This window comes from Citrus sinensis, chromosome 3 (genome assembly GCF_022201045.2).
Source record: "Citrus sinensis cultivar Valencia sweet orange chromosome 3, DVS_A1.0, whole genome shotgun sequence".
In the NCBI taxonomy this organism is placed as follows: Eukaryota; Viridiplantae; Streptophyta; class Magnoliopsida; order Sapindales; family Rutaceae; genus Citrus; species Citrus sinensis.
This window is the reverse complement of record NC_068558.1, coordinates 24660522-24679750: the sequence shown is the minus strand read 5'-3', so window position 1 is coordinate 24679750 and position 19229 is coordinate 24660522. Positions and strand designations below refer to the sequence as shown.

Sequence of the window (19229 nt, the reverse complement as noted above, 5' to 3'; positions counted from 1 at the left end):
ACCTGAAATTAGAGCAGATGGATGTTAAAACTGCGTTTTTACATGACAGTCTTGATGAAGAGATCTTCATGGCTCAACCTGAAGGGTTCATTGAGAGAGAATCAGAAGACAAGGTGTGTTTGCTAAAAAATAGCTTGTATGGCCTCAAGCAATCCCCTAGGCAGTGGTATTTTAAGTGTGATGAGTTCATGTCAAGCCTTGGATATTACAGGAGCCAATTTGACAGCCGGGTCTATTACAAATTCCTATCTAGTAGTGTTGGTATTTACGTACTCCTTTATCTTACTGACATGCTTATTGCATGTAAACAAAAGGAAGAAACACATAAGCTCAAAGTGGAACTCAGCAAGTGGAACTCACCACTGAATCTGAAATGAAGGATTTGGGTGCAGTTACAAAAATCCTAAGTATACAGATAATAAGGGACAGACACTCAAAGATCTTGTACCTTTCTTAAGTTGACTATGTGAATAAGGTTTTAACTAGATTCAATATAGAAGAATCAAAACTTGTTACAACACCTCTGTCAGCACACTTCAAGCTATCCTAGTCACTGGAACCTGTAACTGATGCTGACATTAGCTATATGCAAAAGATTCCCTATAATTCTAGTGTTGTTGGCAGCATAATGTATGTCATGGTTTGCACTAGACCTGACTTGGCACATGAAGTTGGTGTTATCAATAGGTTTATGCGAAATCAAGGCAAGGGTCACTGGAGTGCAGTACAATGGGTCCTGAGGTATCTTAAAGGGACTATTGCTGCTCCCTTTGTGTTCGAAAAAATAGATGGAACATCACCTGAAGTAGCTGGGTTTGTAGACTCTGATTATGCAGCAGATATGGATATAAGAAGATCTATTACAGGGTTTGTGTTTACAATGTGTGGAGGTGCAATAAGTTGGAAATCCTCTCTTCAACCAATAATTGCTCTTTCAATGACAGAAGCTGAGTACATTGCACTCACAGAAGCTGTTAAGGAGGCAATCTGGTTGAGAGGGTTGGTCTCTGAATTAGGGTTTAAATAAAAAGCTGTTAAAGTTAGTTGTGATAGCTCAAGTGCCATACAGTTAAGTAAAAATCCTAAGTATCATGAAAAAACTAAACAAATTGATGTTAGAATGAATTTCATAAAGGATGAAATTAGCAAAAGAGTGGTGAATGTCGTCAAGGTACCTTCTGAGGTCAACTCAGCTGACATGTTAACCAAGCCATTGCCATCAGTCAAGTTCAGGAACTTGCTAAACTTGATTGGAAGTGTTGGCTTGTGATCCAAGCTTACTATTGTTAATTCGGTGTAGGGGAAGCATGAACAGAATAGAACTAAGGTGGAGATTTGTCAAGCCAAAATTAATTATTTTCTTTTATGAGCTTGCTGAGGTGGCTGATGAGCTGGCGTTAGTGGGGTCTAAGAGAATAAGCAGTTAGTCATAATGACTTGGTTGTGTTAGTGGAAACACACATGTGAAAAGTAATATATATGTGTTATTTATAAAGCTCGAGAGACATGCTTTACTGCAGCATTACAAAGAGAAAAAAAATGCTAAGCTTAGAGAGGTTTTAATTTGTATTGTGGAGTGTCATTGTAATTAGCCATTCTTGTTCAATAAAGCTTTTACCCTAGCTGGCATTTTCAGTAGTGGATGTAGGCTCCTTTGTGGAACTGAACCATGTTAGTTTCTTTGTGTATTGATAATTCTTGATTCCTTTGTCTTTCTTGCTTCTCGTCCTGTCTTGCATTTGTTGATTCTGAGTTCGTGAGTTAGTAATTCTTACTTAAAGAGTTTGATATAGCTCAGTTAACATAACATTTTCGATATAGCTTTTTTGTGATAATTGAAGAGTATCTTTGGATTGATCCCAATGTATCTTTATGCCTAACACGAAAGAGGTGTCACCAAGATCTTTGATAACTCTATGAAATGAGAGTTATCATGGCACTTTTGGATTTAAATCAATATTACGTAGAGAGTAAATGTCATGTTTTTATTGCATTTTAGTTATATTTTGACTAAATATTCATTTTAGTTTATTTTTAATAAATTGTGTTGCTTTAGAATAATTTGTGTGTTTAGATTGTATGCATAATTGTAGGTGACTGGAAGTTCAAATTTAAAAGGAGGAATGCAGTTACAATAGGCTTGCAAAAATAAAGAAAAAGCATAGCTACAGAAGAATTAAAGCAAGCCTGGAATAGTGCAGATGTTGTAATTAAAATAAGTATTATCAAAACAACATGTTATAGCAAACATGCAGCAACACATATATTTGGTCAATTAACCACCAAGATTGTTTATCACTCAACCTAAATTTAGTTCATGGTTTGTAAGAGAAAAATATATAAAAAAATTTAAGCCATCAAATACATCCCCATGATTAAAGTGTAAACGAGAAAACAAGAAAAGAATAAGAAGGACTGATTTCCCTATTGATCTCTGCAATTTCTCCTCTGATGAACCCTAAATCTTGCTCTTGAATTCTGTTTTTCTTTTGTTTCTTTCAGTTTTTCTTTTTTATTGACGGCTCTCTTCTTTCTTTCTTTGTGTGCCTCTTTTATAGCTTATAATTAGGGCAACTAGAAGTCTAAGGCACGTATAATCAAGATTTGCAAACTCTAGATCGCAATCTTCTAAGCATCACAAACGAAATTTTCTTTGTCAATGTTCCAGGGTTCACATTGTAGGGTAAGTAGAACCTAAACGTATAATGTTATATCTTATGTTACTATAATAATTGGTCACTATTAAGTTATATTACGGTATAAGATATCCAACAAGCGACAACTGAGCATACATAAGGATTTTGCTCAGTGTTGTAGCAGATGCTATAGCAACCAAACCAAAAGTTTGAAAAATAGTCAAAAGTCATTAAATGAGTTTAATTACTCAACTACTTCATTCTTATTAGTTATATCCCTGTGTTTGACGTGAGAGTTTTATTTATTGCATTTATTAGCATTTTATTTTAATTAGATTCTTTAGTTTCAGAAATTGCCTTAATTTAGTTTAGAACAAAATTACATTGTTAAGATTGTTGTAGCAACTCATACAAAATCAATCATTGTGGAGACGATCTCGAATACTTATCATTATATTACCTGTTGTGTACACTTATACATTGACACCAATAGCATTAGAAAAAGTACAACAAGTTTTTGGCGTCATTTGACACGACTCAAAAGTATATTACTCCCAAGGATAAGAGTGTCTAGTTATAATATAGCCCGGTGAGTCCGGGGTCGAACCACAAGAAATTTTAAATCTAGTTGTCAATTTGTTAAACAAAGAAAATTAATTGTAGGGAAAATAAATTATTTTAAAATATGTTAAGGTTACGGGATCCACTCTCAATATTCAACCTATAATTTTAATACTCTCTCATTTATATTTTGCCTCACTTTTACCAGTTAATTATTATATCATTTAATTCTATGTGTGTGGATAAATATGGAATAAAGTACCTAATGTGCCACACTATACTAGTGTGTCAACATTATGTCAAAATACCATACAGATCCGAAGAAATTTATAAATTAACATGACATAAAAATAACTAAAAAAGAATACAATAAACTTAAAAACTCATTTGAGAAAATAATAAATTTAATAGTTTGAAACATTGAGTTTCACCCATCACCTTAGCTTAATAAAATTAATCACTCATATTGAAAGAAAACACAACACTCTTTTAATTTGATAAACTTTTTGAAATGTATTACAAAGAAAATTGATACAGATGGAAACAAGAAAAGAAAAGAAACAAAAAAAGAAAGAAATTCTTCAGTTACACCATTGGCTATCACTCTCTCTCAGAATGCGGCTCCCTAGCTTCCGGCCTCTTCTTCAGCTCATTTGCCTCCTTTTTATAGGCAACAAATGCTTTAAAAGTTAACATATTGTGAATTAGTTTAACACAAAAATTTATTTGGGGAGCATTCATATAATTTATAAGTTATGTGCGCATTAATCAACACTTTAAATGAAAAACTAATAATTTTATCATTATTACACGTACACTTTTTAATGTTAATCATCATTGTCAGGGATTGATTGTTCATTGTGATTTGTGAAATTTTTCTTAAACGGTGCTAATTTTTTATTTTATTTTAATTTGTTATTTTGTTGACAATAAAACTCTTACATGCGCAAATATACACCTGTTGAATTCCAGTTCAATTCAAAAATTGAAAGAACCCCATGAGGATTAAGAAGAGAGAAAAGCGATTCAAAAGTTACTGTAGCAATGGGTGATTTACAAGATATAACGAATTTGAACTCTCAAGGAGAAATACAACCAATGAGGTCAGAATGGGCAGATTATTTATGGGCCACTAGGGAATAACAACATTATTCATATGGCAGATGATAGAGATAGAGCTATTAGAGATTATGCAGTATTGACTCCTCGAGTCATAAACCCTGGAATAGTTAAACCCGAAGTGCATGCTAATAATTTTGAGCTTAAACCTGTGATGTTTCAGATGCTTCAAACAATGGGGCATTCTTTCAAGATTGTTGGAGCATCACAGGAAGCAATTAGGCTCTTACTTTTCTCGTTTTCTTTGAGAGATCGAGCAAGAGTATGGTTGAATTATTTACCACCAGATTCCATCACTACATGGAATTACTAGGCTGAAAATTTTTGATGAAATACTTTCCACTAACCAAGAATGCGAGATCACATATTTCCATCAACTTGAAGATGAGAGTTTGTATAATGCATGGGAAAGATTTAAGGAGTTACTCAAGAGATATCCTCATCAAGGTATTCCTTACTTCATATAGTTGGAAATCTTCTATAATGATCTCAACCAAAGCACTAGATTAATGGTGGACGCTTAAGCAAATAAGGCCTTGTTATCTAAGTCTTACAATGAGGCATATGAGATTTTGGAGAGAATAGACAACAATAACTACCAGTGGCCATCAACTAGGTAAGTTGCAGCAAGAGGAACAGTAGGTGTTCATAATATAAATGCCTTAACAACATTATCAACCCAAGTAACCCCATTAACAAATATGGTGAAGGCGATGGCCACTGCTCCAGCAACTATTAACCAAGTTGCTGAAGTATCTTGTGTTTATTATGGAAAGGGGCACTCATTTGACAATTGCCCTGAAAATGCAACCTCAGTTAATTATGTGGGCAACTTCAATAGACAAAATCAGAGCAATCCATATTGAAACACCTACAACCCTAGATGGAGACAACACCCAAAATTTTCATAAAGAATTCAGAATAAGCATGCTGACGTACCCAATGGATAGAATAGACCTACTAAACCACCTAAATTTTATCAGCAAAATCAAGGGCAAAGAAGTATCAGTAATGATCAACTCAGCTCCCTTGAAGCTTTAATTAAGGAATATATCGTGAAAAATGAAGCGGTTTTCCAAAGTCATGTTGTATCATTGAGAAACCTAAAAAGTCAGATCGAACAACTTGCTACAGCATTGACCAACAAACCTCCGGGCAGTTTACCCAATAATATAGAGAATCCAAGGAGAGAAGGAAAAGAGCATTACAAGGTGATTAACTTGAGATTTGGAAAGGATGTTCATATTCCTGTTGGAGTACCAAAAAGAAGAGTAGAACCCATTTCAACCTAAGAGCAGCACCAATAACAACAGAAAAGGGTAGAGCAAAAGAAAGCTGTTTATAAACCTTGCTACATATCAATATCCCTTTTGTGGAAGCTCTATAGCAAATGCCAAATTAGGTGAAATTTTTGAAGGATATTTTGACAAAGAAAAGAAGACTTGAGAATTTGAAATAGTCGCTCTAACACAAGAATGCACCCATATGCTTCATAACAAAATTCGTCAAAAGTTAAAAGATCCAGGGAGTTTCATAATTCCATGTTCCATTAGAACTAGATAAAGTAGTAAAACACTTTGTGATATGGGGGCTAGCATCAACCTCATGTTGTTATCAGCGTTCAAGTAATTGGAAGTTGGAGAAGTTAGGCCAACAACAATGACTTTACAACTTACTGATCGATCTCATGCTTATTCAGAAGTGAAGATTGAAGATGTGTTCGTGAAGGTGGATAAATTTATTTTCCTAGTGGATTTCATAGTGTTGTACTTTGATATAGATAAAGAAGTACCAATCATTTTACGTAGACCTTTTTTAGCCACGGAAAAGACTCTAATTGATGTACAAAGAGAAGAGTTAACTATGCAGATGAATGACCAGCAAGTTACATTTAATGTGTTGGATGCAATAAAGAATCCAAATGAGATTGAAGACTATAATTTTATCAGTGTCGTGGACTTTGTTGTAACAGAAAAGTTAAACAGTTGCTGCAGTAAGGAGGAAATCAATACTGTAATATTTGAAGAACTTGATGATGAAGACCGTGAAGCAGCTAACAACATTATCAAGGGAAAAGCAACCCGTAAGAAATGATAAACATTTTGAATCTTTATATCTCTCAAACAAATCAAGAAAAGAGTTTGGTGGACGTATTGGAGAGATACAAGAAGGCTATTGGCTGAGAGATCAAACAAGAGCAATCAAGGATGGTCAAACTGAAGGGCCTAAAATCAAGTGCTAATTAGGATGAAACCCAATAATTAGGGGAGTTATTTTAATTTTTCTTTCAATATTAAGTCTAGTTTTGCATATTTGTCGTTTACGATTTTTGTCATTTTGGATTGATTATTTAATTTATTTTCTTTCCTTTATTTTATTGCAGCATATACACAGATATAAAAAAAAAGGCTAAGAAACTAACACGAGTTGTTGCAGTATTACATATAACATGACAGCTGGAAAGTGGTTATCATCCACCACGGACTTCATTGTAGTTGCTGCAGCACCAGATTAATTGCTGCAGCAGCTATTTATACCATTGCATTGACAAATCCATGAAATTCATTTTATTGTTGGGAGTAATTTCGCCAGCTGGCGTCGGCAAATCAGAATTATGGATAACGAAGGATTGTGAAATCCCTAGATTCCCCAGATCAATATCCTTTCCTTTTCACATTTAGATTTGTTTTAAAGTTTAAAATATTATTTCCAAACTTATGCTATTAATTATTTTCCTCTTTCAACTTTATTACTACTTATAAATTAGGGACTGTAGCATCTTTTATTCTCACCCAAATTCTTTCTCTTCCCGTCAACACTTTTCATCATTATTTGCGATCCTTTTCATGATTTATTTTTCTATTAGGCACCAAACAAATGCACTTACATGCTCTAGCAATAACGAGATATAAGAAGATAGCTGCTCAATTAAAGAATCCATCCATCCCGCTTCAAAACAATACAAAGCCAAGGAAAATTTTGAAGAATTTATCGAGCCGAGAATGATCCAGACTTTCCAAATTCACTATTACAGCAGTTCAATTTTGGCGAGATAAAAGAAACAGCTACCATAGAAGCAAGTGAAGATGTTGGAGCAAGAAAGGAAAAAAAGGAAAGTTTAAGGAAGATTACCAACCAGAGCAAAAAGAAGCAGAGGATACTGAAGCAAAAAAAGAAATCTCAGAAGGGGAAAAGGAAGAAGAGGGAGATACAAAAGATGAAGACATAAAGGAAGAACTCCTAATAGTGACTCCTTCACGCAAAGGCAAATAAAAAATTCCAGATGACGAGGAGTCCGTATTTGATTGGGACGAGGATGTTGATGCAACTATTAAGCAAGCCATTGAGCAAGTCTTATTGCCAACATTACTGTTGAAGAACCTACTGCAGCAACGCTTGGTCTAGGTGCTCCACAACAAACTCCAACCAAATCTCCTTCTATAGCTCCGAAGGGATCTAGCAAACATAAAGGGGCACAAACCTCTAGAGGTACTACAGCACCAGAAAAGCCAGAGCACAAGCAAACCAGACCAATTCAGCCTAAAGCTACTGAACCTACTGAAACCCCACCAATCAGTCCAACTCTGAGTCAGAAAAAGAAGTAGCCAGCTGTCATACCGCAAGGTTCACCTAAAGAACATTTGAGAAGTGCATCGAAAAAGAATTGAACGATTTCAACTCGTGCTATAGTAGAAAGTCCAACAATATGGGAATCTGCCCTACTAGCCAATTTCTTTTATTGCTTTCTAAAAACTTTTTGTTTCATTTAGTTTTAATTTTTATTTATTCTGCATGTCTTTTTAGTTAGTATATGCATATTTATCATTTGTTTTATTTTGTGTGCTTGTGAGGACACAACACCTTTCAAGTTTAGGGGGGTTGTTATGTTAGAATAAATGTGTTTGTGAGTGCATATGTTTGTGTTATGTGAAGCCCTGTTGTCTAGTATTAGAGTATGAATTGGAAAACCTAATGAAGATAAATTGAGTGTCATTCAATGTTAGTGATTGCGAAGTAGGGATAGTTTATAGATGGGGGCTGAAATTTTGTCTCAACACTTAGCAGAAAAATAGAAGGGTAGAAAAATCTCAAGTTTGAGGAAAAATTTTTATGTTGAGTTATGCTTATTATGAAATAATTTCTACTCCAATGACTTAAGCTACTAAGTAACCAAGTCTTAATATGAACCCCATATACAGACTTGAGTCCAAAGGCAACAAGAGTTATGAGCATTGCTGTAACAACAATAAAACCATAAAAAAAAAAAAAGAGAATGTCCTTTGTTTAGGATATTGAGTAGCCAAGTCTGTTCATGAACCCCATGTTCAACCTTGAGTTGAAGGTGTCTGTAGATAAGAATAAATTGTGAGTATTGCTGCAGCAACTCTGATTTGTGCATTAGTTGAGTAATTGGGTGTCATCACCACAAGTGACAGACATTCACATGAAAAATCAATAAAATATTGAAGAGAATTTAAAAAAATTATTTATTTTTTTGTAGCACAGTTTTAAGGCCTAAGTTTAGAACTGAACTGCTATGACAATTGTGCATGATTAAGCGTGTGATTTGAGAGTTGAAGAATCCTTGCAAATGTAATGAAAAAGTTACATGATTGTGTGATTGAAGTGTTAGTGTTGTTGTCATCACTTTGAGCACAAGTAATGGTTAAGTTTGGGGGTGTGATAACTATCTATAAAATGAGATTTATCAAGGCACTTTTTGACTTAAATCAATATTACTTAGAGAGAAAATGTCATGTTTTTATTTCATTTTAGTTATATTTTCAATGAATATCCATTTTAGTTTCTTTTTAATAAATTATGTTGTTTTAGAATAATTTGGGTACTTAGATTGTGTGCATAATTGTAGATGATCAGAAGCTCAAATTTTAAGGGAAAAATGTCGTTGCAATAGGCTTGCAAAAATAAGGAAAAAGAATGGCTATAGAAGAATTGAAGCAAGTCTAGAACAGTGCAGATATTGTAGTCATTGCTCTAGCAATCCTGGAACATTGACAGAGAAAATTTTGTGCGAGATACTTAAAAGATTGTGATATGGAGTTTTCAAATCTGGAAGACACGCGCCTTAGACTTCCGGTTGCCCTAATTCTAAGCTATAAAAGAGGCACACACACAAAGAAAGAGGAGAGCCATCAACAAAGAAGAAAAACCGAAAAGAAACAAGAGAAACACATAATTCAAGAGAAAGATTTAGGGTTGCATCAGATGAGAAATTGCAGAGATCAATAGGGAAATCAGTCATTCTTATTCTTTTCTTGTTTTCTCGTTTACTCTTTAATCATGGAGATGTATTTGATGGCTGGAAGTCTTTTATTTATTTCTCTCTTACAAACCATGAACTAAATTTATTTGTGGTTGAGTGATAAATAATCTTGATGGTTAATTGACTAAATATATGTGTTGCCGCGTGATTGTTATAGCATGTTGTTTTGATAATATTTATTTTAATTCACTATTTCAGCTGACCACTCATTTAATAATATAAACTAAAAAAAAAGCCACAAAATGACCTGTCTTAGGGGAACATATCAGAGCAATACTTGGTTTTAGATTGAGTTTCCTAAGTTAAGTTTAACTTGAATCCAAAAGGGCCATGCATGATCTAAAATTACTGATGAACTAGACATAAGGATTCACCTTGTAGGGTAAATAGAACCTAAAGATGTAATGCTATATCTTATGTTAGCATAACAATTGGTCACTGTTAAGTTACATTAAAGTATACGATATCCAACAAGTGACAGCTGAGGCTACATAAGGATTATTCATTAGTTTCAAAAACCATTACGTGAGCTTAATCATTCAACTACTCCATTCTCATTGGTTATATCCCTGTGTTTGATGTGAGAGTTTTATTTATTGCATTTTTATTTATTAGCATTTTATTTTAAATAGATTCATTAGTTTCATAAATTGTCTTAATTTACTTTAGAATGCACTATTGTTATGTTTTAAATCGGGTGTTGATTAGATGTCATCTCAATAAAACTTCCTATGAGCTTTGCAAAGATAGAAAATCCAATATTGGTTATTTCAAAGTTTTTTTATGCAAATGTTTTATTTTGAACACAAAAGATAATCTTGACAAATTTGATCCAAAATCTGATGTTGGCATCTTTCTTGGGTATTCAAACTCAAGCAAAATTTATAGAGTCTATAACAAAAGAACTTTAGTTGTGGAAGAATCCATGCATGTTACATTTGATGAATCTCACCCCTCATCTGCGGAGAAAATAATTGCTAATGATGATGCAGATGAGAATTACAAGAAGAATCATTAGAAGATAAACAAGCGAATGCACCACAAGAAAATCAAGAGGATAGACAAGAAGAGCAAACAAATATAGAGCAACAAGAAGGTATTTCTCAAACACTCCCGAAGGAGTAAAGGTATGTTTCCTCTCATCCTAAGGATTTAATTTTAGAAGATTCTTCAAGAGGTGTTACAACTAGATCATCACTTAGAAACACATGTGAGAATGTTGTATTTATTTCTCAAATTGAACCAAAATCCTTTGTGGATAAGGAAAATGATGAATCTTGGATTATGGCAATGCAAGAGGAATTGAATCAATTTGACAGAAATAATGTTTGGGAATTAGTTCCTAAACCGGAACACTAATCCGTCATAGGTACTAAATGGGTATTTAGAAATAAGATAGATGAATCTGGTGTAGTTGTAAGGAATAAAGATAGATTAGTGACTCAAGGATACAACCAAGAAGAAGAAGTTGATTTTGATGAAACATTTACACCTGTAGCTAGATTAGAATCTATTAGGATGTTGTTAGCATTTGCATGTCATAAAGATTTCATTTTACTTCAAATGGATGTCAAGAGTGCTTTCTTAAATGGTTATATTATGGAAGAAGTGTATGTGAAACACCCCCTGGTTTCGAAAATGAAAATTTTCCAAACCATGTTTATAAGTTATCTGAAGCATTGTATGGATTAAAACAAGCACCTAGAGCATGGTATGATAAGCTTAAAAATGTTTTGTTGGATAATTATTTTTCAATGGGAAAAGTGGATACTACTCTCTTTGTTAAGCATAAGAACCAAGATATACTTGTTTTTCAAATTTATGTTGATGATATTATCTTTGGTTCTCCTAATGCATCTTTGTGCAAAGAGTTTTCATGTTTTATGAGTAAAAAATTTGAGATGAGCATGGTGGGAGAATTGAAGTATTTCCTTGGACTTCAAATCAAACAAAAGAATGAGGGAATCTTCATAAATCAAGCTAAATATGTCAAAGATTTACTTAAGAGATTTGGCATTGATTAATCCAACACTAAGAATACTCCAATGAGTACAACGATCAAGCTTGACAAAGATGAAAAAGGTAAAGAGGTTAATATTAAAAAGTATTGAGGTATGATTGGCTCTTTACTTTACTTAACTGCAAGTAGACCCAATATCATGCTTAGTGAATGTTTGTGTGCAAAATTTCAATCATATCCCAAGGAATCTCATTTGCTTGCTGTTAAAAGAATTTTTCGTTATTTGAGTGGAACCATAGATTTTGGCATTTGGTATCCTAGAGGAACTCATATAGATTTAACTTGTTTTTCGGATGCCGATTTTGCCAGTTACAAGGTCGATAGGAAAAGTACTAGTGGAACCTGCCATTTCCTAAGTCATTCACTTATTTCATGGTTTAGTAAAAAGCAAAATTTGGTTGCACACTCAACCACTGAGGCAGAATATACTACCGTAGGTAGTTGCTATGCACAAGCCCTTTGGATGAAATAAACACTTAGAGACTATGTCATTAATTTTGAACACATTCCTATCAAGTGTGATAATACTAGTGCTATAAATCTATCAAAGTATATAATTTAACACACTAGAACCAAGCATATAGAGATTATACATCATTTCTTGAGAGATCATGTTCAAAAGGGCGATATTGCATTAGAATTTATCCCTACGGAAAAACAACTTGCCGATATTTTTACAAAACCCCTATGCAAAGAACAATTTTCAAAAATTTGGCATGAGCTTGGGATGATGAAATTTTCACATTAACATCTTTAATCATGTTATTGAGATTATTAAAATTGATTAATTAATGATTTTTTTATGTTTATGAAGTGTTTTAGCATGAGAAATGAGTGATATGTTTGTAATTTCAATCATAAAGTGTTATCGTATCTCATAATTATGATTTATATGCATGATGAATATGTTTTAAATTTGAGTTTTTATGATCTTTTGAATGTTAATTATATTGAGTCCTACATTAAAATAGCTTTTGAAATGTTTCGGGATCACAAAACGTTCTTAGAATCATTCAAAATTAGCCGGAAAGCAAACTATGTGCAGAAGGGCAGAGAACAGGCGCCTACCCGCCTGCCCCAAGCGGCTAGCCGCTTGGGCACTGCCCAAACCTGAGAGCAAGCTGCTAGCCGCTTGGTCACAGGTTTTGAGCTCTTTCTTCTTTATTTTTCATTTCTCTTAAGATGTTCTTTCTCTCTCCAAAACCATGAGTAGCTCTCCTCCATTTTCATTCAATTTTTCTTTATTTCTCACCTATTTTTATGCCAAAATCAATCATTCAAACAAATACCCATGCATTTCACTTTCATTAAACACTTCCCAATCATTATGTCTTCACTTGTTCTTCATCATTTCATCATCTTCTCTCACGTGTGAATAGTGCTTCTCTATTTCTCTCTCAAATTTCTTCATTTTTCACTCATTTTTTTGTTAAAATCAATCATTCAAATCATTGTTCATCCATTGCTCCTTTAATTTTCACTCTCAAAACAACATTTCATCAACTCTCCACATAAAACCCAAAATCAAAAACCCAACTCTACTCGTTTATCTCTCTTTATTTTCAAGCTTCTGTTAGCCCATTTTTTATCCAATCTACATCATATATTAGCTTCATTCATCTCTAGGATTGATTTTCTTAGCTCAAAAATATCAATTTCACTCAAATTTTAAAAAATCTAAAATTGGTATTTAAGCTTGTTCTTGTTTCAACAATGGCAGGTGGTGACAAGTTCAAGGCGAAACATGCGGCCCAGAAGCGCAAGGAAGATTATAGCGATAATTTGAAGTTTATACTGACTCATTTTTTGCGACCCTACTTCGAAAATGATTTCTCGATAATTTCATGTCAAGGTCAGTCATTCCTCCCTATTTTGTCAATCTTAGTAATTTGGCGAACTTAGAAATTTGTGACACATCTCTTAGTGATTTTCTTACTATTATGGGCTGGAAAAATGTATTGATTGTTAAGGAGTAATAATATGAAAATTTAGTCAAGGTTTTTTATTCGAATATGGATATGCAAACCTCGGATAAAATTGTTACAAGTGTTGGGGGAATTCATGTTAAATTTGATGTTGCAAAGTTAAATCGTATTCTTGGAACTCCAAATGAAGGATTAGAACTATACAATGTTAGAACCAAAATAGATTATCCTTGGTTTTTAATTGAGAATGTTGTTCAGAAAATTTGTCGACGACATGACTTGTCCTCCGAGTTTTGTAGATCTCCTTTGAAATCTCAATCCTTACCTCTTCAAATTAGAATCCTTTATTATGTTCTTCACCATGTTATAACTCCTAGGTTTGGACATGCAGATGAAGTTAGTCGCTTAGATGTGGCCATATTGGACTGCATTCTCGAGGGTAGGGTGCTCCATGTTGGTTATATTATACTTCATCATATGCTTAGCACTCCATGTATAGCTAAAAAATCCCTTTCTTATGCTAGTATTATTACCCGCATTCTCAAGTATTTCCGAATAACTATACCCGAGCAACCCTTTTTGAATCCGAGGAATTAGGAGACGAAGCAATAGTAAATATGGGTTTATGTGGGTGGAAAACCGATGGTATAAAGACCGGAGATACAAATCCAAGGTTACTGAACTCGCTCTTACAGATCATCGTTTCTTTAACGATGTTCTTCCACCAGAGAGGCTCCCTGATCTTAGTGTCTCACAGCGCTCACATCCTCCACCTTTCGAGGGACCTTCTCACTCTTCTTTAGCCTACCCTGAAGATCCGATGTAGTGGTTGTTGACTAAAATGGATTCTCTTTGTGAACAACAGAGCCAACTTCAGTCCCAGTTTGAGGCATTTCAAATTCAGTCTATTTCTTAGCGACAACGTCTCTTTGAGCAGCCGCAGCGTTTATTTGATCAACAACATCGTCTCTTTGCTCAACAACAACAGCTTCTTGATGGCCAGCAGCAACGTTTTGCAGTTCTTGAATTTCCACCACCACCCTCTTCATCACATCCACCATCTCCTTAGAACTCTATTTTATTTTCAGTCATTTGTCACTCTGCACTACATCTCTACATGCATTGTTACTTTGATTGTGGATTGAGGATGCTTGTTATTTTGTATTTGGATATGTTATGTTTGGTTGATGTTTTTGGAAATCTTGGATTGTTATAATATTTTAGTCAATGCATGCTTAATTTATATATGTTTCTTGATTAATCATTGAGATTTTTTTTTTTTGTATAAGCATGGATTTATAGTAATTTTGATGATGAAGGGGGAGAAGTCATGTATTTTTTTTCGGAGACAAGTAATACATATTTTGATCTTGAAATCTTTGTGTACGATTTTGAAATATTAAGGGGGAGTACAAATTGTTATAGACCATATATTCAGGGGGAGTTTTATCTTAAATTCAATTCATATGATTAATTATGTATGCCATGTATTAAGGGGGAGTATAAATGTCAAAATACATAAGATGTTTATTATCATAAAAAAGGGGAGATTGTTAGCCTAAAGGGCTGCACATAATATAATTTTAATGATAACAAACATGTGTCTTAAGTGATTTAATAAATATTGTATTTCACATTTTCACTAGTTTTTTAAGGATAATATTTATGTAAGTGAATAAAGTGAAATCAAATTCAAGACATTCAACGGACAACAACGAAATCAAGAATAAAGTTTAGAGCTCAACAGAAAAATTATTGCGACAAATTCTTGTAAAGCTGGTATGATTTAATTTATGCATGATTTAGCATTTGAGAAGCTCAAGAGTTTATTTAAATAATTATTTTTCATAAACAAAAAGGTTTTTATATTTATAAGATAAAATATTTTGTGGATTTGAGTAATTTGGACTAAAATGAAAAGTTTTGCAATCTTTAAATTTAATAAGTATTATTTTGAATTCTGAAAAGTTAGACCTAGTTGCAAACATTTGAAATATTTTGGGCTATATTATAATTTATCAAAGTTTGAGGACCTGAATGTAATCCAATAGTTTAAAATCTAAAATTGGGCAGTGAGCGGCTAACCGCTTAAGTAAAATTCAATATTTTCAAAATTTGGACTAAAGTGAAAGGTTTTGAAAACTTTAAAAAATATGAGTATTATGCTAAATTTTGATAAGGAACTCTTTGAAAAATACTATTATATTTGGGGCCATATCATAATTTCATAAAGTCTTAGGAATGACAAGCATTATTTAGAAATTTTGAAATTAGACCTCTTTGTAACGTTTTATGGCATTTTGGGTCATATCAAAATTACACAAAGATTTGGGCAAAAATGTAATTTTGTGAACAATGTTACTGTAGCAAATTCAAATTTAACGGTAACATCACTGTTCTCGGCGGCCAGCCGGATAAATCAAGTGGCTAACCGATTTGTTGCGGGAATTTGCCTATAACAACTAGTTTTCGATCTTTAACTATAAAAATCCAACTCTAACTTCATTTTAGGGACTAATGCAAGCATAAACAAGATCATATAACACATATTGAGCTTCCATTTCACAAATCATCATTTATTGAATTATTATTGTGCTATTATTTGGATATCCACTCTTAAAGAGAGTTTTTGTTGTAATTTTCATTTATTATCAAATTATGAGTGTACAAGTGTGAAAAACACTTGGGGGTGAAGAGATTGGGGAGATAATCTCTTGATTGTAAAGGTTCATTGATACTTTTGAAGTCAATTGTAAGAACTTGAAGTCTTGGGAGACTTGGATAGTGAAATCCTCGAGCTTAGTTGGCTTGGAGGTATGGACGTAGGCAGAGATTACCGAATCACATAAAAATCTTTATGTTTGTTTTCTCCTCCCTTACTCTTTTATTCTTGTGTTATGTTGAATTTATTATTTTTAATTCTATTAAGACATTAGATTGAATTGTTGTGCGTATTGTTTAGCATAAAATTTAAAATCTCAATTCACCCCCCTCTTGGGTTGCATAATTTGCATTTCAATTATACATGAAACAAACCAATCATAACCATACATCATTCTACCTACTACATTAATCTCAACCACACATCTCAATACCACAAATCTTACCTACCAAACCTACCACCACAAATCTTACCTATAATACAAGAAACTTCTATAAAGTGGGCTTGGATTTCATCAAATTAGATCAAGTTTATGATCCAACACTTAATTCCAGCCCAATTTGAAAAATTGGGGGAAGATGAAAAGAATCAATGCAAAGATAAAACATATCTTTGGCAAACAATTGCATAATTGATTATCAATCAATAGAAATCAATCAAATTCCCAAATTTTATCATTTCCTTTGTTGTGTTTTGAATCTTTTATAAATTGACCATTTTGCACTTATGAATCAATAAAAGGAAAATATATCTTCTTTTTATAGATATTTTAAAAATCATTAAGAGGTAATTTTCTCTCAAATTAGCTTTTAAGTAAGAGTTAGGCTCATAAATTTCTATAAGAGAGCCAGACTTATGTATGTGTCACCCATACTATATTTCCATATGACAAAAAATTGACAAATTTACGAAAATGAAAAAAAGGAAGACTCAATAATACATGACCATCCAAGCAGCTACCACAAAGACCTTATCAGCTATTAAATCTAGCTCTCTATAAATTCAAACACTGGAGTACCGAATTGATCACAAAACAAACAGCAGCTACCTCAAAAAAAATAAACAAATGAAGACTTCCTTAGTAACAACACTCTCCTTCCTTATACTTGCTTTGACCACAAAACCTCAGTTGGGCGCCTCAGAATCTGAACCTATCTTAGATGTCTATGGCAACCAGGTGGACTCCAGCCACAGGTATTATCTTGTCTCAGCACTCTGGGGAGTTAAAACCGGCGGTGGAATTAGCGCGGACAAAGGCAAAAATGGACAGTGTCCAACGGATGTTATCCAATTAAGTCCTAAGGACAAAAGGGGAAAGAATTTAGTTTTACTTCCGAATGACAATTCCATAATTGTCCGGGAGTCCACTAATATTAAATTGAAATTCTCAAGAGTTTCTTCTCTTCAGCAGTGTAACAAAGATTCGTTGTGGAAAGTTGACAACGATAACGCTTCATTAGGAAAGCAGTTTATAACAATCGGTGAAGGTAAAACGTGTCAAAATTTGTTTAAACTTGAGAAAGTTAGTGCATCAATATTTGATATGAAAATAGCACTAGACATTCCCTGTCTATACAAAATTGTTCATTGTTCAACACCTGTTAATGGTTCTTGTGATACACTCTGCAAAGACGTTGGCGTTTCTAATGTGGATGGCGTCCAACGTCTAGTTGTGGTTGATGATAATGATCAGCCAAATCTGCCTTTGCCTGTTGTGTTATTTCCAGCTGATAGTGGAAGATCTATGTTATTTCCGTCTCTGTAATGAATAAGCCAGCAGGCTGTATTATTCTAAATAATGGACCAGGCTAGTACTCTTTAATCTGTATGGTTAAGCATAAATAAAACAGCCTATGATGCTTTCGCTGTTAATTAATCTCTACCCTAATTATGTGTACATTTTTTAAAATTATTGTTATATAGACTCCATGCATGCATGTTGTCAATGCTTTATAAATGTTTTGTATACATATTTAAAATTAGAATAAAGAAAAATACATTGCCATAAAATCATCACAATGAGCATGATCAGCAAGTATTATTATGTATCATATCAATTGAAACAAAGGCAAGCCAAAAATAGGGCCATATAAAACAGTAATATTAGTGACACACGGCTATTCAAATCTTTACCACTCTGATTTAAAAAGTAAAAAAGTAAAAAGCCTTTACCAATTATTAATTTCAAAATATATATCTATGCCACATGCTTCGAGGATATCATATCCAAAGCAACATACATCAAGACAATCAACAAAAATATGCAACACGTGTCCATTTAATGCAAATAATATTGAATAAATTCTTGCTAATTAATTTACAGAGAATACATGTTTCATCAATGATAAGATGTAACATTTGCCACTCATATATCCCTAGTAGATTTTTACTTATATGTTTTATCTCTTTTGTTAAGAGATAACAAAATTAATTATAAAATAAGGGTAAACAGTAACTCAAGGTGTGTAATATTTAAAATTTTAAATTAAAATATAACATAAGTCATTGGGATTAGCAAAAAATAAAAAATTGCGAGCGTTCTTTTATTAATTATATAAGACTAATCATTTTCATTTTCTCTTTAATTTTGGCACTAAACTACTTAGAAATGTCATAAAATCTTCTAAAGAAAGGTGAATGGTAAATATACAAAAAAATACTGACTTTATGTGTTGTCTCTTAAACGGGACCGATGAATAAGGTAATTAAAAATCTAGTAAGGATGTAAATAATAATTATGTCATTTATTACATGAAAAATGCATTCTCTAATTAATTTATTAGACTATTGGCTACCTTCGTAGTTAATTCATTAGGCTTATTATCTTCTACCCAAATAGTGGAAATATCCACGGTCTTCGTTGTATGATAAGCCTCACAGCTACAGGAGTTCCTGAAGAAAACTACAATAGTAGTTTATTAACCATGCCCTCACAAGACCACTAAGATCTTAGACTTGGCAGCTTTGGGAACTTCTTACAAACAACTTGCCGAAACACAGCCCTTCGCAAATTTTCTTTTAT

General features: G+C 33.2%; 1 protein-coding gene and 1 non-coding gene across 2 annotated transcripts; one reads left to right on the top strand and one right to left on the bottom strand.

Moving 5' to 3' along the window:
• Window positions 1-4660: 4660 nt before the first annotated feature.
• On the bottom strand, window positions 4661-4767 carry LOC112498468 (small nucleolar RNA R71). The gene has a single exon (XR_003065779.2). It is a non-coding gene; the product is annotated as a small nucleolar RNA R71 (small nucleolar RNA).
• A 12460-nt stretch (window positions 4768-17227) lies between these two features.
• On the top strand, window positions 17228-18079 carry LOC102622270 (kunitz trypsin inhibitor 5). Its single transcript, XM_006478071.4, has one exon. The coding sequence runs from the start codon at window positions 17274-17276 to the stop codon at window positions 17970-17972; it is 699 nt and encodes a 232-aa protein (XP_006478134.2). The 5' UTR covers window positions 17228-17273; the 3' UTR covers window positions 17973-18079.
• Window positions 18080-19229: the final 1150 nt, after the last annotated feature.